The 21,663-nt window shown below is 50.6% G+C and overlaps 1 protein-coding gene across 1 annotated transcript in view; it reads left to right on the forward strand.

Moving 5' to 3' along the window:
• The first annotated feature begins 539 nt into the window (after positions 1–539).
• The window catches only part of LOC147096774 (transforming growth factor beta-3 proprotein-like), a 64,030-nt gene continuing 42,906 nt past the window's right edge, over positions 540–21,663 (forward strand). Inside the window, exons 1-2 of the mRNA XM_085973393.1 lie at positions 540–1,424; positions 18,069–18,214. Of these exons, the coding sequence (XP_085829519.1) occupies positions 1,082–1,424; positions 18,069–18,214 (489 nt within the window). The 5' untranslated portion in view covers positions 540–1,081. The remainder of the gene's footprint in view (positions 1,425–18,068; positions 18,215–21,663) is intronic.

Genomic DNA, 21,663 nt, shown 5'->3' on the forward strand with positions numbered 1-21,663 from the left:
CAATGAAGTACTTTTTTTGAAGTGTAGTCACTGTTGTAATGTAGGAAACGTGGCAGCCGATTTGCGCACAGCAAGCTCCCACAAACAGCAATGTGATAATGACCAGGCCATCTGTTTTTAGCGATGTTGGGTTGAGGGATAAATATTGGCTCCAGGACACCGGGGAAGAACTCCCCCCCCCCCCCCCGCTCTTCTTCGAAATAGTGCCCGTGGGATCTTGTACGTCCACCCGAGAGGGAAGACGGAGCCTCGGTTTAACGTCTCTCTCCGAAAGACGGCACCTCCGACAGTGCGGCGCTCCCTCAGTAGTGCACTGGGAGTGTCAGTTTGGATTTTTGTGCTCAAGTCTCTGGAGTGGGGACTTGAACCACACAACCTTCTGACTCGGAGGCGTGCTACCCAATGAGCCACTGGGTTGACATTCTGTCAGAAAGGGGGCTCCAGGAGATTGTATTTTTTAAAAAAAATTTTGTTGCCTGTATATATTTGCAGCAAATGATTTACAGGCGTTCTATAACAGAGAGGCTAATACGCTAACCAGAGCTGTTGTACCGCACCCATTTCCTGGGAGGAGTCCGGGGGACCTGCTCGCTTTATAAATTCAAAGCTTCTCACCCACAAAGGATCGAGTCTGCGGGACCAGCTCTGGGAGTATTTACAAGTCGCTCTCAAACTCGCTGCAAGGGGACTAAAGTTTAACCCAACTTTGGCGTCTTGTGTGTGTGGGGGTCAATCCATTCAAAGCGCGCACACGCCACACACAAAGGGCAGTGCATGTTTTTAAGACTACTTTGGAATGTGAGAGAACAGCTGATCAAGGAAGGTATCGTGTCGGGTTCAGTGTCTATTTGAGCTTTTTGAGATTGTGAAACTTCGGGTTCCTCATTTTGTTCCACTTTTGAAACAAGTTATTATTGAGGATCTGATTTGCTGGAACCCTGCTTGCTGTCATTCATTTAGTTCTCACTCTCTCTGGTGAAACTGACGTTGTAATTAACAAATCCAGGACAAGCAGCAGCAGCAAATTGTCCCCTTGTGTCTGTCAGTTTCTGCTGTGAAACTGACGATTGAGAGCCAGGGAATGATGCAGCTCCGGGCTGTCCTCAGCCTGCTCCTTCTGTGGGACTCTCTCCCCGCCACCCTCTCCCTGTCCACTTGCAAGACCATCGACATGGAGCAGATCCGAAAAAAGCGGATCGAGGCCATCCGGGGCCAGATCCTCAGCAAGCTCAAGCTCTCCAGCCCCCCCGAGACCGAGCAGGTGACGGTCAGCAAGGAGGTGATGTCCCTCTACAACAGCACCAAGGAGCTCCTGCGCCAGCTGGGCAGGGAGGAGGAACAGGCGGTCACTGGGACCCAGGCGGACTACTATGCCAAAGAGGTCCACAGGTTTGGTACCTTGCAAGACAGCACAGGAGGCGAGGGTAAGTGAGGCTCTCTTCTCTCCTTTTATTTTGTTTAATGCACACTCTCAACTCCAATGCACAGTGCCAGTTGTGGCTCAGTGTGGGCAGCACCCTCGCCTCCAGAGTCAAGAAGGTTGTAGGTTCAAGTCCCGAGACTTGAGCACGAAACTCTCCAGTGGAGTACTGCACTGTCGGAGGTGTTGTCTCTCAGATGAGATGTTAAACCGAAGGCCCCCGTCTGCCCTGTAAAAAAAAATCCCATGGATCCCATAGGACTAGGGGGCATAGTCTAAAAATTGGAGCGAAGTTAAGAAACACTCCTACACGCAACGAGTGGCAGAAGTTTGGAACTCTCTTCTGCAAACAGCAATTGATGTTGGGCCAATTGTTCATTTTAAATCTGAGATTGATAGATTTTTGTTAACCAAAGGTATTAAGGGGTAAAGGCGGGTATATGGAGTTAGATCGCAGATCAGCCATGGTCACATTGAATGGCGGAACAGGCTCGAGGGGCTAAATGGCCTCCTCCTGTTTCTATATTCCACGGCACTGTTTCAAAAAAAGAGCAGGGTGTCCTGGGCCAGATATTTATCCCTCAATCAACATCACTCAAACAGATGATCTGGTCATTCTCACATTGCTGTTTGTGGGAGCTTGCTGTGCGCAAATTAGCTGCCGCGTTTCCTACATTACAACAGTGACCACACTTCAAAAAGTACTTCATTGGCTGTAAAGCACTTTGGGACGTCCGGTGGTCGTGAAAGGCGCTGGAGAAATGCAAGTCTTACTTTGTTTTTCACATTAGCGTCTGTTCACGTGTTTAATTCAAACTTGGAGAATTCAGAGTCTTTTTTAAAGGACGTGAAGTGCCTTTGAAGAGTAGGCTGTGGAAGATCCGAGGATTAGAGCGTCTCTTGGGAGCTAAAATGGAATATTTCCCAATTCCCTCCTACACACCCGATATTGCATCCAAATAGTCATTCTCTAAACCCTGCAACCACATGTGCAGAGAGCAGCAACAACTGAAATTTATACAGCGCCTTAAATGCTTCATTCCCAAGGTGCATAACAGGAGCGGAATCCGACTCATTCCAAAGTGATACTTGTGAATAAAGGTGGCATCGGTGTACTTGTGTCATGGTTTACGGTGTTGACAGTGAGGAATGCACAGACCACACGGTAATAAAACTGATCCTTCACCGTGAAGACTTGTATATTCCTGTAGTGGGGAAAAAAGACAGAAAGACTTGCATTTATATAGCACCTTTCACGATCTCCGGACGTCCCAAAGTGCTTTACAGCCAATGAAGTACTTTTTTTGAAGTGTGGTCACTGTTGTAATGTAGGAAATGCAGCAGCCAATCTGCGCACAGCAAGCTCCCACAAACCCGCAATGACATAATGACCAGATAGTCTGTTTTTAGTGATGTTGATTGAGGGAGAAATATTGGCCCCAGGACACCGGGGAGAACTCCCCCTGCTCTTCTTCCAAATAGTGCCATTGGATCTTTTACGTCCACCTGAGAGGGCAGACGGGGCCTCGGTTTAACGTCTCATCCAAAAGACGGCACCTCCGACAGTGCAGCACTCCCTCAGCACCGCACTGGGAGTGTCAGCCCAGACTTTTGTGCTCGAGTCTCTGGAGTGGGACTCGAACCCACAACCTTCTGACTCAGAGGCGAGACCGCCACCCAGTGGAGGGCGCTAGGGTAGGGCTAGGATCTGCTCTCGCCTCCAATTTGCTTCCCATCCAAGCCACCGGGTTCCGATCCCATACGGTTGCTGAGCTTCCTCCCATACTTCGCGCCAAAGGCCATCTTTTCCCACATGAGCCTCGACGGCGAATGTCAGCCAGCTATTTGACCGCAGGGTGCATCGCAGCCAAGCCTGATCCTGTCATCTTCACCCAAAATCCACGCGTGCACTTTGCAGCAGTGGTCCACGGGTAGTGAAGAGGTGCAGAGACTCCCCCCAGCAAAGCTTTTGCACCCCCCTCTCCATCCCACACACCGACTGTGACACCCCCAGCTGAGATCAGCTATCTCCCCCCGGCCCAACAGTGCACACAGTGTCTGCCATGGCTCAGTGGGTAGCACGCTCACCTCTGAGTCATAAGGTTGTGGGTTCAAGTCCCACTCCAGAGACTTGAGCACAAACGTCTAGGCTGACACTCCAATGCAGTACTGAGGAAGTGCCGCAATGTCGGAGGTGCTGTCTTTTAGATGAGGCGTTAAACCGAGGCCCCCGTCTGCTCTCTCTGGTGGATGTAAAAGATCCTGTGGCCACTATTTTGAAGAAGAGCAGGGGGAGTTCTCCCTGGTGTCCTGGGGCCAATATTTATCCCTCAATCAACATCACTGAAAAAAAACAGATTGTCTGGTCATTATCACATTGCTGTTTGTGGGAGCTTGCTGTGCACAGATTGGCGGCTGCGTTCCCTGTGTTTACAACAGTGACTAGACTTCAAAAATTACTTCATTGGCTGTAAAGCGCTTTGGGACATCCGGTGGTCGTGAAAGGCGCTATAGAAATGCAAGTCTTTCTCCCTCATGTACCTCGGTAACTTCCCCTTAAATGCATCTGTGCTCTTCGCCTCAACCACTCCATGTGGTAGCGAGTTCCACACTCTAACCACTTTCTGGATATAGATAAAACAGCCAGATTGGGCGGGCCTTTGATGTGAGTAGTTTATTGGTCGGTGGCGGAAGGGTGGGGGGGGGGGGTCAAACAGAACGTAGAACCACATTAAGGGGGAGCTAGTTGTTGGAAAACAAATCTTGACTTTATCCAGCCACATCCATTAAACAATGGTGGTGAGAGATTCGGCTTTCGATTGGCGCTAATGTGTTCAGTGGGTGGGAACAGGACTGTATCCTTTCCCCTGCCCTTGGCAGCTCTGGGTTGGGTGGTTAGATTGAGGTGGGAAACCACTCGCGACTTGATCCGTAACTTGGCAATTCAGCGAGGCTTTCCCCAGTCCGATAGCAGCAACAGCTGGCATTTATACAGCGCCTTTAAAGTAGCAAAACGCCCCAAGGGGCTTCAGAGGAGCGTTATCAAACAAAAAATTGACACCGAGCCACATCCAGAGATATTATTAAGACAGGTGCCCAGAAGCTTGAGGTCGGTTTTAAGGAGCGCCTTAAGGAAGGAGAGAGAGGCGGAGAGGTTTAAGGGAGGGAATTCCAGAGCTTAGGGCCCAGGCAGCTGAAGGCACGGCCGCCAATGGTGGAGCGATTAAAATCGGGGGATGCGCAAGAGGCCGGAATTAGAGGAGGGCAGAGATCTCGGGGGTTGTGGGGCTGGAGGAGGTTACAGAGGTAGGTAGGGAGGGGAGTGGGGGGGGGGGGTGCTGGCGAGGCCACGGAGGGATTTGAGCACAGGGGTGAGGATTTGACAACCGAGCCCGTCAATCAGCTGTTTTTCCCACGGGCCTTCGGAGTGACAGATGCCTTCGAGGAGGGCGTTGTGTTTGTGTGTTAAACACGCATTACATCACCTACCCTGGGACAATCGGGAATGATCATTTGAAAGAGATTCGGATACTCAGGATATGACATTCCAAACACTCAGTAACCGCTCCCTGCCAAATGTAGCTGAATGCTGCAGCTTCTGTTGTGTGCGTGCGTGCGTGACTGGCATTTATGTACGTGTGTGTGTGTGTGTGTGTGTGTGAATTCGTGTTTATATATGTGTTCCAATAGTGCTCATGTATGTTTAGGAACCAGAGGTCCAAAGTCCCCTGTTCCTCCCGGGCACGCGACCCTCGCTATGCGTCATGTCTCAAATTCCTCATATATTGTGTGCAGTTTTGATCGCCTTATCTGAGGAAGGATGTTCTTGCCATGGAGGGAGTGCAGCGAAGATTCACCAGACTGATACCTGGGATGGCAGGAATGACGTATGAAGAGAGATTGGGTCGATTAGGCTTATATTCGCTGGAGTTTAGAAGAATTAGAGGGGATCTCATTGAAACTTATAAAATTCTAACAGGACTAGACAGACTAGATGCAGGAAGGATGTTCCCGATGGCGGGGGAGTCCAGAACCAGGGGTCACAGTCTAAGGATAAGGGGTAAGCCATTTAGGACTGAGATGAGGAGGAATTTCTTCACCCAGAGAGTGGTGAACCTGTGGAATTCTCTACCACAGAAGGCAGTTGAGACCAACTTATTAAATATATTCAAGAAGGAGTTGGATATATTTCTTAAGGCTAAAGGGATCAAGGGATATGGGGAGAAGGCAGGGACAGGGTACTGAATTTGGATGATCAGCCATGATCTCATTAAATGGCGGAGCGGGCTCGAGGGGCCGAATGGCCTACTCCTGCTCCTATCTTCTATGTTTCTATGTTACTGTATCCCAAAATACTTGATCTGGGATGAGATGTTTAACCGAGGCTCCGTCTGCCCTTTCGCAAAAGATCTCGCAGAAGAGCAGGAGGGGAGTTCTCCTCGGTGTCCTGGGGCCAATATTTATCCCTCAACCCAACATGTTGATATGTTTGTGTGCGTGCACCAGTGTTCATGTATGTTTGTGTGTGAACGTGTGCATATTAGTGTTTGCATATTTTGTGCACGTTTACTGGTGTTTGTGTGTTTGTGCCCGCCCGCAATATTGTTTATATATGTTTGTGTGACCAGTGTTTATATATGTTTGTGTGTGTGCGCGATAGTGTTTATATGTATGCGTGCACTGGTGTTTATGTGGATTTATATGTTTGAGTGCAGTGGGATTAGTTTTGGATTGATGCCGGGCTATGGGGAGAGCACAGGCCAGTGGGATTAGTTCCCTCTCCTCTGGAATCGGGATAGGTCGCTTGCAGGCAACAGCCGGACTGTGCGTCAGTCAGACTGCCCTGCTCTGTGACCCCTGATTCAGCTGGTCCGACTGTTAAGTTGTTGCCGGCGAGACTGAGTTGTGTGTCAGCACAGGACGGTGACTGGGAGCAGGAGCCCCCCGGGGCGTGGCCCGTCTCAGCGACTGAGCAACACTGGGTCTAGACTCCCTCCGCCCTTCCGCCCCCCTCCAGGTTCAACAGTGATGTGATGAGGCAGGCATCTGTCAATGCTGGAAATATAATCAGTGCCTCAAATCAAATCAAATCAACTTTTATTGTCATTGTTAGTGCACAAGCGCAGTACAACGAAATGTAGGCTTGCGGCTCCGTGTAGCTGTCACCTCCCCCCACCCCCCTCTCTCTGTAACCTCCTCCAGCCCACATTCCCAGTTCCTCTGACTCTGGGCTCTTGTGCAGCCCCCACCATTGGCGGCCGTGCCTTCAGCCACGCTCTGAAACTCCCTCCCTGAACCCCTCCTCCTCTCCACCTCCCTCTCCTCCGTCAAGATCCTCCGCCTAACATCCACGGTTCAGCGCCCATTCCTTTATTTCGCCTCGAGACGACTTGCTGCACAAAAACCGCTGGATAGACGTAAGTTGTTGTGACTCTACGTTAGAACGTAAGGATGTAAGAATTAGGAGCAGGAGTCGGCCACACAGCCCCTCGAGCCTCCATTCAATAAGATCATGGCTGATCTTCGACCTCAACTCCACTTTCCCGTCCCACCCCCATAACCCTTGATTCCCCTAGAGGCCAAGAATGACATGACATGTGGAGTTAACATGAAGAAAAATGAAAGAGAGCCTTGCATTTCTGGAACAGCACCTCAGCTCCCGATTAGGCACTTTACAGCCTTCCGGACTCAATATCGAGTTCAACAACTTCAGATCATAACCTCGGCCCCTATTATATTTTTATATTTTTTATCCACACTTTTGGTTTGTGCCTTTTCCTTTTTTCTCTCTCCCGCATGGCAGCTGTCTCTCACTCTGCCAGCCCATTTCACACTTCATCCAGAGCCATTGTTTGTTTCTTTACCTGTCCTATTACCATCTCGTCTCGCCTTGAATATCTCTTAATGTCTCTTCTTTCATCCCCTCCCCCATTTCCCAGCCCCCAAACTGGCCTTTTAATCCGTTTCATTTCCTGCCTTTTCTCTCAGTTCTGACGAAGGGTTTCGACCCGAAACGTTAACTCTGTTTCTCTCTCCACGGATGTTGCCTGGCCTGCTGAGTATTTCCAGCATTTTCTGTTGTTATTTTGCATTTCTGTAGCGTCTTTCACGACCACCGGACGTCCCAAAGCGCTTTACAGCCAATGAGGCACTTTTTGAAGTCTGGTCACTGTTGTAAGTTGGGAAACACTGTTGTATCCGTGTGTTAATGGAGACACGGAAGGCAGGAGTTGGTTTTCACAGGTGTTTACTGAACAAAGTCTGGAGGTGAACTAACAGATACAAGACAATATACAGGCTTATATAGCCCGAGTGGCCATTACCGGCATTACAGTACACAGGGGGCTCTTAAAGGCATATACACCACAAACGCGGCAGCCAGTTAGCGCACAGCAAGCTCCCAAAAACAGCAATGTGATCATGACCAGATTATCTGTCTATAGCGACGTTGGGTTGAGGGATAAATATTGGCCCCAGGACACCGGGGAGAACACCCCCCTGCTCTTCTCCGAGATCTTTTACAAAAGGGCAGACGGGGCCTCGGTTAAACATCTCATCCCAGATCAAGTATTTTGGGATAGAGTATCCGAGGAATTTGAGACGTGACGCGTAGCGAGTGTAGTGAGCTCGGGAGGCACGGGGGACTTTGAGCCTCTGGTTCCCGAAGCTCTCCACCACTGGGGGTTTTCCTCACCTCATGTCTGGATCTGCTGCAGACTCATTGAAGGAGTTTGATTGCCGTGATTGGGCAACGACTCCATTGTCGTTGTACCATGTGACTACCAGGATGGGAGAACGCGAACCTGATGGACCTTGGTCTTACTTCTTCCCAGCAATCCCTGTGTTCCTATGAAGTAAATAATGAGTCATGTTATCTGAATAGACTGGGAGATGTTTGCGGATGGATTTCCCAAAACAAAGACAGTCCACAATGAGATTACAGTTCAACAGCACAAAGAGAGCCATTTACCGGTTCAGTTATGCCCACGTACAAATGGGAGCTCCTCACTGTCAATGCTGGCTCTTCCTCAATTATCAGGCTGCTTTCCTTTCCCCATCTCCTCGCTCGCTGCCCTGGGACCGACTCTTGCAGGGCACGTTTCCAACTCCCCTTTCTGGCACCTCGTCCTATTTGGCCATTCGTCACTCGTGAGTCTCGACGGGTGAGCGCCAGCTATTCAACTGTGGCGACCATCACGGCTGAGCCTGCGCTCGGAATGCCCACACCCAGCCTTTCTAGAGCTGGTCACTGGATAGAGATCAGGCACAGGCGGATTTTCTTCCCCCTCCTAATCCCTGGGCCCCTGAAGGGCTATTGGAGCTCACACCCTCCCCGCTGCTCAGTGGGTAGCACTCTCTCTCGCCTCTGAATCAGAAGGTTGTGGGTTCAAGCCCCACTCCAGAGACTTGAGCACATTAAGCTAGGCTGACACTCCCAGTGCAGTACTGAGGGAATGCTACACTGTCGGAGGTGCCGTCTTTTGGATGAGACGTTAAACCGAGACCCCGTCTGCTCTCTCAGGTGAACGTAAAAGATCCCAAGGCACTATTTTTTAAAAATTTGTTCATGGGATGTGGGCGTCGCTGGCAAGGCCAGCATTTATTGCCCATCCCTAATTGCCCTTGAGAAGGTGGTGGTGAGCCGCCCTCTTGAACCGCTGCAGTCCGTGTGGTGAAGGTGCTCCCACAGTGCTGTTAGGGAGGGAGTTCCAGGATTTTGACCCAGCGACGATGAAGGAACGGCCGATATATTTCCAAGTCAGGATGGTGTGTGACTTGGAGGGGAACTTGGAGGTGGTGGTGTTCCCATGCGCCTGCTGCCCTTGTCCTTCTAGGTGGAAGAGGTCGCAGGTTTGGGAGGTGCTGCCGAAGAAGCCTTGGCGAGTTGCTGCAGTGCATCTTGTAGATGGTACACACTGCAGCCACGGTGCGCCGGTGGTGGAGGGAGTGAATGTTTAAGGTGGTGGATGGGGTACCAATCAAGCGGGCTGCTTTGTCCTGGATGGTGTCGAGCTTCTTGAGTGTTGTTGGAGTTGCACTCACCCAGGCAAGTGGAGAGTATTCCATCACACTCCTGACTTGTGCCTTGTAGATGGTGGAAAGGCTTTGGGGGGTCAGGAGGTGAGACACTCGCTGCAGAATACCCAGCCTCTGACCTGCTCTTGTAGCCACAATGTTTATGTGGCTGGTCCAGTTAAGTTTCTGGTCAATGGTGACCCCCCAGGTTGCTAATGGGGGATTCGGCAATGGTAATGCCGTTGAGTGTCAAGGGGCAGTGGTTAGACTCTCTCTTGTTGGAGATAGTCATTGCCTGGCACTTGTGTGGCGCGAATGTTACCTGCCACTTATCAGCCCAAGCCTGAATGTTGTCCAGGTCTTGTTGCATGCGGGCATGGACTGCTTCATTATCTGAGGAGTTGCGAATGGCACTGAACACTGTGCAGTCATCAGCGAACATCCCCACTCCTGACCTTATGATGAAGGGAAGGTCATTGATGAAGCAGCTGAAGATGGTTGGGCCTCGGACATTGCCCTGAGGAACTCTTGCAGCAATGTCCTGGGGCTGAGATGACTGACCGCGAACCACCACAACCATCTTCCTTTGAAGAAGAGCAAGGGGAGTTCTCCCCGGTGTCCTGGTCAATATTGATCCCTCAACCAACATCACTAAACTAATTATCTGGTTATTATCTCATTGCTGTTTGTGGGAGCTTGCTGTGCGCAAATTGGCTGCCACATTTCCTACATCACAACAGTGACTACACTTCAAGAAGTACGTCATTGGGATGCCCTGAGGTCGTGAAAGGCGCTATAGAAATGCAAATTCTTTCTTTTTTCTCAAACTCTGTTACCCTGAACGAGATGAGATGACTCAGTATAGACTCGGGATTGGGGAGGGCGGGCAACGTAATATATCGCGCCCATGCCGTGAGTACACGTGATTCCGAGGTACGGAGGATGATGAGAAGGGGCCTGGAGAAGTTGCGATCATGGACTGTACAGTAGGAAGCCTCAGTTGATGAAAGCATCTTTTGTAAAACTGCCTGGGGACTTAACCCGGAGTCAAATGCATAATAAGTCTTTGGGACAAAATAGCAGCAAGTTGTAACCTCAGGGGGAGCTGATTCCTGATCGGTGGAGTTTCTTGGAATTTTCTGCTTACGCTCTATGGTCACCCAAGAACTGGAGGGCAATGAATCAGCTGGGAAATGACTCACACGTTCTGGGCAAGTTCTGTTTATCTCTGAATGCTTCTCCCTGTCTCTTGCGATGGGGGAAGTTGCGCTATCTTTCAGATCTGATTCGGCTGGAAACTGCACAGTAACTCCGCACAGCAGCAACACCAGCAATGTGCATTTATATAGCGCCTTTAATGTAGTAAAACATCCCAAGGCGCTTCACAGGAGCGATTAAGAACATAAGAAATAGGAGCAGGCCATTCGGCCCCTCGAGCCTGCTCCACCATTCAATAAGATCATGGCTGATCTTCGACCTCAACTCCACTTTCTCGCCCGATCCACATAGCCCTTGATTCCCCTAGAGTCCAAAAATCTATCGATCTCAGCCTTGACGACTGAGCATCCCTCTGGGGTAGAGAATTCCAAAGATTCACCACCCTCTGAGTGAAGAAATTTCTCCTCATTTCAGTCCTAAATGGCCGACCCCTTATCCTGAGACTGTGACCCCTAGTTCTAGACTCTCCAGCCAGGGGGAAACAACCTCTCAGCATCTACCCTGTCAAACCCCCCTCAGAATCTTATATAAGAAATAGGAGCAGGAGTAGGCCATTCGGCCCTTCGAGCCGGCTATATGCACAGCTCTTCCTCACCACCACCTCTCTCTCAGCCCTCCACTGCCTTTGATTTTTTAGGCTGCTTCTCCGACATCCAGTATTGGATGAGCAGGAATTTCTTACAATGAAATATTGGGAAGACCAAAGCTATTGTCTTTGGCCCGCCGCCCCCCCCATCACAATATCAATGAGGGAAAGGTGGGGTGGAAGTGCTCTCCTCCCTCCGCCCTCCATAAGCTTGAGCTTATCCAAAACTCGGCTGCCCGTGTCCTAACTCGCACCAAGTCCCGTTCACCCATCACCCCACCCCCGTGCTCGCTGACCTACACTGGCTCCCGGTCCGGCAACGCCTCGATTTTAAAAATTCTCATCTTTATCTTCAAATCCCTCCCCGGCCTCGTCCCCCCACCCCCCTCTTTCTTTGTAACCTCCTCCAGCCCTGCAACCCTCCGAGATCTCCACGCTCCTCCGATTCTGGCCTCTTGCGCAGCCCTGATTTCCGTCGCTCCAACATTGGCGGCCGTGACTTCAGCTGCCTGGGCCCCGAGCTCTGGAATTCCCTCCCTAAACCTCTCCGCCTCTCTCTCCTCCTTTAAGACGACCCTTAAAACCGACCTCTTTGACCAAGCTTTTGGTCACCTGTCCTAATATCTCCTTATGTGGCTCGGTGTCAAAATTCTGGCTGCTGTGAAGCACCTTGGGATGTTTTACTATGTTAAAGGCGTTATATAAATGCAAGTTGTTGGCATCACCAAATAATCTCCTCCTCCGACAGCCACAGGAACCCCTGTCAGCAGACAGTGATCGGGAGCTGGAGCCCTGGCGAGTTTTATACCCTTCCCTAGTCAGGAACACTGAAAGCTATTGTAGCACCCTGATGTCTACCTGGGCTGGTGTCATTTAAGGATAAGCTAGATGTGTACACAAGGGAGAAAGGAATAGAAGGTTATGCTGTTAGGGTTACAGAAAGAAAGACTTGCATTTATACTTTTTTTAATTCATTTTTTATGGGATGTGGGCGTCGCTGGCAAGGCCGGCATTTATTGCCCGTCCCTAATTGCCCTCGAGAAGGTGGCGGTGAGCCGCCTTCTTGAACCGCTGCAGTCCGTGTGGTAAAGGTACTCCCACAGTGCTGTGAGGGAGGGAGTTCCAGGATTTTGACCCAGCGACGATGAAGGATCGGCCGATATACTTCCAAGTCAGGATGGTGTGTGACTTGGAGGGGAACTTGGAGGTGGTGGTGTTCCCATGCGCCTGCTGCCCTTGTCCTTCTAATGTAAGAAGTCACACAACACCAGGTTATAGTCCAACAGTTTTATTTGAAATCACAAGCTTTCGGAGCGCTGCTCCTTCACCTGACGAAGGAGCAGCGCTCCGAAAGCTTGTGATTTCAAGTAAAACTGTTGGACTATAACCTGGTGTTGTGTGACTTCTTACATTTGTTCACCCCAGTCCAACACCGGCATCTCCACACCTTGTCCTTCTAGGTGGAAGAGGTCACGGGTTTGGGAGGTGCTGCCAAAGAAGCCTTGGTGAGTTGCTGCAGTGCATCTTGTGGATGGTACACACTGCAGCCACGGTACAGCACCTTTCACAACCTCAGGACATCCCAATGAAGTACTTTTTGAAGTGGAGTCACTGTTGTAATGTGGGCAACGCGGCAGCCAATTTGTGCGCAGCAAGCTCCCACAAACAACAATGTGATAATGACCAGATCATCTGTTTTAGTGATGTTGGTTGTGGGATAAATATTAGCCAGGACACCAGGGAGAACTCCCCCTGCTCTTCTTCGAAATAGTGGCCACGGGATCTTTTACGCCCACCTGAGAGAGCAGACGGGGGCTTCGGTTTAACGTCTCATCTGAAAGACGACACCTCCGACAGTGCGGCGCTCCCTCAGTACTGCACTGGAAGGGTCAGCCTAGATTTTTGTGCTCGAGTCTCTGGAGTGGGACTACGAACCCACAACCTCTGGTTCAGAGGCGGGCATGCGACGCACTGAGCCACTGATGGAAGTAGAGTGGGAGGAGGCTCGTGTGGAGCATAAACACTGGCACGGACCAGTTTGGGCCGAGCGACCTGTTTCTGTCTTCTTCTTCTTAGGCAGTCCCTCGGAACCGAGGATGACTTGCTTCCACATTAAAAATGAGTTCTCAGGTGACTGATGAGTCCAATGCGGGGACGTACAGTCTCTGTCACAGGTGGGGCAGACGGTGGTTGAAGGGGGCGGGTGGGTGTGGGGTGCTTGGGTTGACGTGCGCTCCTTCCGCTGTTTGCGCTTGGCTTCCGCTTGCTCCCGGCGAAGAGACTCGAGGTGTTCGGCGCCTTCCCGGATGCTTCTCCTCCACTTTGTGCGGTCTTGGGTCGGGGATTCCCAGGTGTCGGTGGGGATGTTACACTTTTTCAAGCAGGCTTTGAGGGTGTCCTTGAAGCGTTTCCTCTGCCCACCTGGGGCTCTCTTGCCGTGCCGGAGTTCCGAGTAGAGCGCTTGTTTTGGGAGTCTCGTATCGGGCATGCGGACAATGTGACCCGTCCATCGGAGCTGATCGAGCGTGGTCAAAGCTTCGATGCTGGGGATGTTGGCCTGAGCGAGAACGCTGACGTTGGTGCGCCTATCCTGCCAATGGATTTGCAGGATCTTGCGGAGGCAGCGTTGGTGGTACCTCTCCAGTGCTTTGAGGTGCCCGCTGTACATGGTCCATGTCTCTGAGGCATACAGCAGGGCGGGTATCACTGCTGCTCTGTAGACCATGAGCTTAGTGCCGGATTTGAGGTCCTGGTCTTCAAACACTCTCTTCCTCAGGCGACCGAAGGCTGCACTTTAAATTCAATGTAGTGCTCTGTAATCGTAAACTCAGTGCAGGCCGGGGATTGAGATACGTAAGTTTTTGTGTTAGCCTGTCGGGCATAAACCAGCTGGAGGCGTTTAACCATTGGGTCTTTGCATTCCTGATCCACAATTCAACTCATTGTTCACTGCTGCCCTTTCTTGCCAGCAGGTGTGACAGAAATGTGTCTGTGAGCATCCAGGGCCGGCGACTGCTCTCGGTCCCTGGAGAGCTGTTCACAGTTGGGCCTCTCAATGTTATCACAGCTCATATTACTTCCCCTTTCAGTGAGGGAATTTAAAAAAAACACCGCCCGGATAATATGCAACCTTGTTTCTCAGCCACGCCCATTTCCCTTTCACACAGCGCCTGGGAACATGAAAAGAAAGACTCGCATTCACATAGCGCCTTTCACGACCACCGGACGTCTCAGAGCACTTTACAGCTGATTTTGGAATGTAGTCGCTGTTGTAATGTGGGAAACGCGGACAGCCAATTTGCGGACAGCAAGCTGTCACAAGCAGCAATGTGTTAGAGACCAGTTAGTGAAGGTGGTTGAGGGATAAATATTGGGCCTAGGACACCGGGGAGAACTCCCCCCCTGCTCTTCTTCGAAATAGTGGCCGCAGGATCTTTTACATCCACCCGAGAGAGCAGACGGGGCCTCGGTTGAGCATCTCTTCCGAAAGATGGCACCTCCGACAGTGCGGCACTCCCTCAGCGCGGCACTGGGAGCGTCAGCCTAGATTTTTGTGCTCAAGTCCCTGGAGTGGGAGACTTGAACCCACCACCTATCTGACTCAGAAGGCGTGTGTGCTGCCCACGGAGCCACAGCTGACACGAGGAGCATGGCTTTCCCGTTCGAATCATCAAAACCGTACTGCACCGAAGGAGGCCATTTGACCCGCCGTGCCCGTACCGGCTCCTTTGCAAGAGTCATCCAGTTAGTCCCCCTGCACCCCCTGCTCTTTCCCCAGAAGCTCTGCAACTCTTTTCCCCTTCAACAGCAACATCAACAACAACTTGTATTTATATAGCGCCTTTAATGTAGTAAAACGGCCCAAGGCCCTGCACAGGAATATTTTAAGACAACAAATTTGACACCGATCCACAAAAGGAGAAATTAGGGCAGTGCTTGGTCAAAGAGGTAGGTAGGTTTTAAGGAGCGTCTTAAAGGAGGATAGAGAGGTTAGCGAGGTGGAGAGGTTTAGGCAGGGAATTCCAGAGTATAGCACGGGTTAGATACAGAGTAAAGCTCCCTCTACACTGTCCCATCAAACACTCCCAGGGCAGGTACAGCACGGGTTAGATACAGAGTAAAGCTTCCTCTACACTGTCCCATCAAACACTCCCAGGGCAGGTACAGCACGGGTTAGATACAGAGTAAAGCTCCCTCTACACTGTCCCACCAAACACTCCCAGGGCAGGTACAGCACGGATTAGATACAGAGTAAAGCTCCCTCTACACTGTCCTGTCAAACACTCCCAGGGCAGGTACAGCACGGGTTAGATACAGAGTAAAGCTCCTCTACACTGTCCCATCAAACACTCCCAGGGCAGGTACAGCATGGGTTAGATACAGAGTAAAGCTCCCTCTACACTGTCCCATCAAACACTCCCAGGGCAGGTACAGCACGGGTTAGATGCAGAGTAAAGCTCCCTCTACACTGTCCCATCAAACACTCCCAGGGCAGGTACAGCACGGGGTTAGATGCAGAGTAAAGCTCCCTCTACACTGTCCCGTCAGACACTCCCAGAGCAGGTACAGCACGGGGTTAGATACAGAGTAAAGCTCCCTCTACACTGTCCTAATACTATCTTTCAATCCCAAAGTTAGAAATGGTCCCTCTACTGCACTTCCTTTGTCTATAAGACCCCTTCTCTCTCAGTACTGCACAACCCCGCGCAGACACTGGGTTCGAACGGTCCCTAACTCATGTGACACAGACCCCTCACAGCCCACAGGAAGGGGCGACTTTCCCCATAGCGGCAGGGCCCAGGCAACAGAAGGCATGGCCACCAAAGGTTGAGTGATTATAATCGGGGTTGCTCAAGAGGGCAGAGTTAGAGGAGCGCAGATATCTCGGAGGGGTTGTGGGGCTGGAGGAGGTTACAGAGATAGGGAGAGGGACGAGGCCATGGAGGGAATATTTAATTTTCAAGTATTTAAGTTTGGACATGGATTGGAAGGGAGCATCAGAGGGTTTCAATGAACCTTGGTGTATGTGACCTGCGGTTGGGTGGGTGGAGGGGGAGAAGGAAGATGAATGTGCCTCGTTGCTGAGGTACGGGGGGCATCAGTGCCGTGTGCTCGGTCCCCAGCACCGTTATCTGATACTGCCTTCACTCCTCCATGCCATCGCCATTCCTGTAATCTACAGCGGGAGATCAGATGTGAAACAAGTATTCCGACAACCTTGTGCAAAGATTCGATCGTAAGGGAGCGGGCAGCTGGTGGGATGCCGCTGACCTTTCAACTCTAGGCTGACACTCCCAGTGCGGTACCGAGGGAGTGCCGCACTATCGGAGGTGCAATCTTTCGATGAGACGTTAAACCGAGGCCCCATCTGCTCTCTCAGGTGGATGTAAAAGATCCCATGGCCACTATTTCAAAGAAGAGCAGGGGGAGTTCTCCCCGGTGTCCTGGGGCCAATATTTATACCTCAATCAACATCACTAAAACAGATTATCTGGCCATTATCAGATTGCTGTTTGTGGGAGCTTGCTGTGCGCAAATTGGCTGCTGCGTTTCCCACATTACAACAGTGACTACACCTCAAAAAGTACTTCATTGGCTGTAAAGAGCTTTGGGACGTCCTGAGGTTGTGAAAGGCGCTATAGAAATGCGAGTTTTTCTTTTGCGATTAGGGGTTCAAACCCAGCGCAGGGCACTATGGGGAAAGTCGCCCCTTCCTGTGGGCTGTGAGGGGTCTGTGTCACATGAGTTAGGGACTGTTCGAACCCTGCGAACAGAGCAAAATTATTCAGCCCCAATCAGCAGAGTCTCACGACTGAGAGAGAAGGGGTCATATAGACAAAAGAAGTGCAGTAGAGGGACCTTTTCTAACTTTGGGATTGAAAGATAGTATTAGGACAGTGTAGAGGGAGCTTTACTCTGTATCTAACCCGTGCTGTACCTGCCCTGGGAGTGTTTGATGGGACAGTGTAGAGGGAGCTTTACTCTGTATCTAACCCGTGCTGTACCTGCCCTGGGAGTGTTTGATGGGACAGTGTAGAGGGAGATTTACACTGTATCTAACCCGTGCTGTACCTGCCCTGGGAGTGTTTGATGGGACAGTGTAGAGGGAGCTTTACTCTGTATCTAACCCATGCTGTACCTGCCCTGGGAGTGTTTCATGGGACAGTGTAGAGGGAGCTTTACTCTGTATCTAACCTGTGCTGCACTTGCCCTGGGAGTGTTTGATGGGATAGTGTAGAGGGAGCTTTACTCTGTATCTAACCTGTGTTGTACCTGCCCTGGGAATGTTTGATGGGACAGTGTAGAGGGAGCTTTACTCTGTATCTAACCTGTGCTGTACCTGCCCTGGGAATGTTTGATGGGACAGTGTAGAGGGAGCTTTACTCTGTATCTAACCTGTGTTGTACCTGCCCTGGGAATGTTTGATGGGATAGTGTAGAAGGAGCTTTACTCTGTATCTAACCCATGCTGTACCTGCCCTGGGAATGTTTGATGGGACAGTGTAGAGGGAGCTTTACTCTGTATCTAACCTATGTTGTACCTGCCCTGGGAATGTTTGATGGGACAGTGTAGAGGGAGCTTTACTCTGTATCTAACCTGTGTTGTACCTGCCCTGGGAATGTTTGATGGGACAGTGTAGAGGGAGCTTTACTCTGTATCTAACCCGTGCTGTACCTGCCCTGGGATTTTGGTGCTGATTATTTGATACCACCCACCCCTGCTTTGATTGGGACAACAAAGAAAGCAAAGATGCATTCCTTGCAGCAACGGGGTTGTATATTGGAGGAGTTGCCAGAGTCTTGACCTGATCTCTCTGCTTTCATTTAGCTGGTGACGCCTTCCACAAAATCTATCGGTTCAACATCTCGCTCAATGTCTCCAGCAAGTCGTCCCTGCATCGAGCTGAGTTCCGACTCTATCGAATCGTCCCATCTGAGGCCGATCTTCCGGAGCAGCGGGTGGAACTCTACCAGGTAATCCCGAGGGGTGCTCGCGCGCGGCTTGCAATCTCCGTGTAAAGCCTTTCGACTCCATTTATTGTGCCCCGCATATTGAGTGAAAGTGCAGCTTATCAGCAGGTTGTAGACAGCAGTAGAGGGAGCGAGTAAGTTAGACTGAATCGTTCCCTTTTACCCGCTGTGTGCTGTACATGTACAGAATCTGACACTGAGACACACACTGGCCGTAGGGTACCAGACGGGAGTGAATCGTTCCCTTTTACCCGCTGTGTATTGTACATGTACAGGAGCTGACACTGAGACACACACAGGCCGTAGGGTACTAGACGGGAGTGAATCGTTCCCTTTTACCCGCTGTGTGTTGTACGTGTACAGGAGCTGACACTGAGACACACACAGGCCGTACAGTACCAGACGAGAGTGAATCGTTCCCTTTTACCCGCTGTGTGTTGTACATGTACAGGAGCTGACACTGAGACACACACAGGCCGTACAGTACCAGACTGGAGTGAATCGTTCCCTTTTACCCGCTGTGTGTTGTACATGTACAGGAGCTGACACTGAGACACACACAGGCCGTACAGTACCAGACGGGAGAGAATCATTCCCTTTTACCCGCTGTGTGCTGTACATGTACAGGAGCTGACACTGAGACACACAGGAGCCGTACAGTACCAGACTGGAGTGAATCATTCCCTTTTACCCGCTGTGTGTTGTACGTGTACAGGAGCTGACACTGAGACACACAGGAGCCGTACAGTACCAGACGGGAGAGAATCATTCCCTTTTACCCGCTGTGTGCTGTACATGTACAGGAACTGACACTGAGACACACACAGGCCCGTACAGCACCAGACGGGAGTGAATCGTTCCCTTTTACCCGCTGTGTGTTGTACGTGTACAGGAGCTGACACTGAGACACACAGGAGCCGTACAGTACCAGACGGGAGAGAATCATTCCCTTTTACCCGCTGTGTGCTGTACATGTACAGGAACTGACACTGAGACACACACAGGCCCGTACAGCACCAGACGAGAGTGAATCATTCCCTTTTACCCGCTGTGTGTTGTACGTGTACAGGAGCTGACACTGAGACACACACAGGCCCGTACAGCACCAGACGGGAGTGAATCGTTCCCTTTTACCCGCTGTGTGTTGTACATGTACAGGAACTGACACTGAGACACACACAGGCCCGTACAGCACCAGACGAGAGTGAATCATTCCCTTTTACCCGCTGTGTGTTGTACGTGCACAGGAGCTGACACTGAGACACACACAGGCCCGTACAGCACCAGACGGGAGTGAATCATTCCCTTTTACCCGCTGTGTGTTGTACATGTACAGGAGCTGACACTGAGACACACACAGGCCCGTACAGCACCAGACTGGAGAGAATCGTTCCCTTTTACCCGCTGTGTGTTGTACGTGTACAGGAGCTGACACTGAGACACACAGGAGCCGTACTGTACCAGACTGGAGTGAATCGTTCCCTTTTACCCGCTGTGTGTTGTACGTGTACAGGAGCTGACACTGAGACACACACAGGCCCGTACAGCACCAGACTGGAGAGAATCGTTCCCTTTCACCCGCTGTGTGTTGTAGATGTACAGAATCGGACAGTGATGCACACACGTGGGAGTGAAGTTTCCATTGCCCCTGGGTACGCTTGCTCACATCATTCAGGCTCCAATAGAGAATTATTAATTGAGTCACAGATTGTCTTGTTTACATTCTCGCTGATGTAAGCCAGTCCCCATCCCTCCTTCTCTTTGTATTGAAGTCTCTGAATGGCATTCCTCTGGGACAGGTTGAATCCTGACCGCAGCCTGTCAGGTGAACACCCTCCCAGTTGCTCTGGCGCCCACGTGGTGCTTTGCAAGGAGCCTGTCTTAATTGCTGCTATCGTCTGTCAGTCGAACCCCATCTTGGGGCTCTTTTCCAAACTGAGTGGACCCGCCCTTGACCCTGCCGCTTGCTGCTCAGCACCGATGATGTATACGGTGTGCGCGACACGGCAGCATAGCGGTCATGTGACTGGACTAGTAATCCAGTTAGGTCGTGGACTAATAATCCGGAGGGACATCAGTTCAAATCCCACCACAGTAACTAGGGAATTGAAATTCAATTAGTTAAATAAACCTGGAATAAAAAGCTAGTGTCAGTCATGGATTGTCGTAAAAACCCATCTGGTTCACTAATGTCCTTTAGGGAAGGAAATCTGCCGTCCTTACCCGGTCTGGCCGATATGTGACTCCGGACCCACAGCAATGTGGTTGACTCTTAGCTGCCCTCCGAAATGCCCTAGCAAGCCACTCCAGTTGTACAATAAACTCTTTCGTATCCGGCACCCACGGGACCGGGATGGCGCCGGTTGATGATAAAATTCTGGATAACAGAGAGGTAGGCAATTTTTAACACAAAAAAAATAAAAACCACTGGCTAACTTGGCCACCGCAGGAAACTCGGACTCGGAAAAATGAGTGCTGGATGGATTCGGCAAGATTACCGATTATCTATTTTTCCGGTTGGCGTAAGAAAACTACTAGGCACTTGGTCTAAGCGTTAAACAAAGCTTTAATCAACTGTTTTACAACATGGAGGTCTAGTTGTGTCCTTCACTAGTTCCTGTTAAGAATGTCCTGCGCAAGCTGGGCCCATGCCCGAGTATTTATACTCTCCCTGGACAGTGCCACCCGTAGGCCGCTCAGTATTATTTCATAAGTCTTTCTTTCACGAATGACCGATTCATGTCACCGGTTATTAAAGAATTCTGGATGATTAAGAGCCGTTTAAACAAGAGTTTACTGTATTCAAGAAGGCGGCTCACCACCACCTTCTCGAGGGCAATTCGGGACAGGAAATAAAGACGACGACCACACCCAGTGAATGAATTTTTTTTTAAAAAGCTCCTGAATAGCATTTACAAATGTTTGCACTGCAAGTTCCTACATGCGTGCGTTTCAGTGGGTTCCAACGCTGGCAGAGTTTGTCGCCTGTGGTTTCTGCCCTCGGTGCGCCATCTTGGTTAACGTATCTTTGTACCAACTCCTGTCGCTGTGGTTTTATCCCGTTCACTTGACGGGAATCGGCCGCTGTGTTAGAAGGATGTTCCTGATGGCGGGGAGTCCAGAACCAGGGGTCACAGTCTAAGGATAAGGGGTAAGCCATTTAGGACAGAGATGAGGAGGAATTTCTTCACCCAGAGAGTGGTGAACCTGTGGAATTCTCTACCACAGAAGGCAGTAGAGGCCAATTCATTAAATATATTCAAGAAGGAGTTAGATATATTTCTTAAGGCTAAAGGGATCAAGGGGTATGGGGAGAAGGCAGGGACAGGGTACTGAATTTGGATGATCAGCCATGATCTCATTGAATGGCGGAACAGGCTCGAGGGGCTGAATGGCCTACTCCTGCTCCTATCTTCTATGTTTCTATGTTAATTGTGCAGACGGGAAATGAA

This window comes from Somniosus microcephalus, chromosome 34 (assembly GCF_052327205.1).
Source record: "Somniosus microcephalus isolate GS21.2 chromosome 34, FLI_Smic_1.0, whole genome shotgun sequence".
NCBI classification, from domain to species: Eukaryota; Metazoa; Chordata; class Chondrichthyes; order Squaliformes; family Somniosidae; genus Somniosus; species Somniosus microcephalus.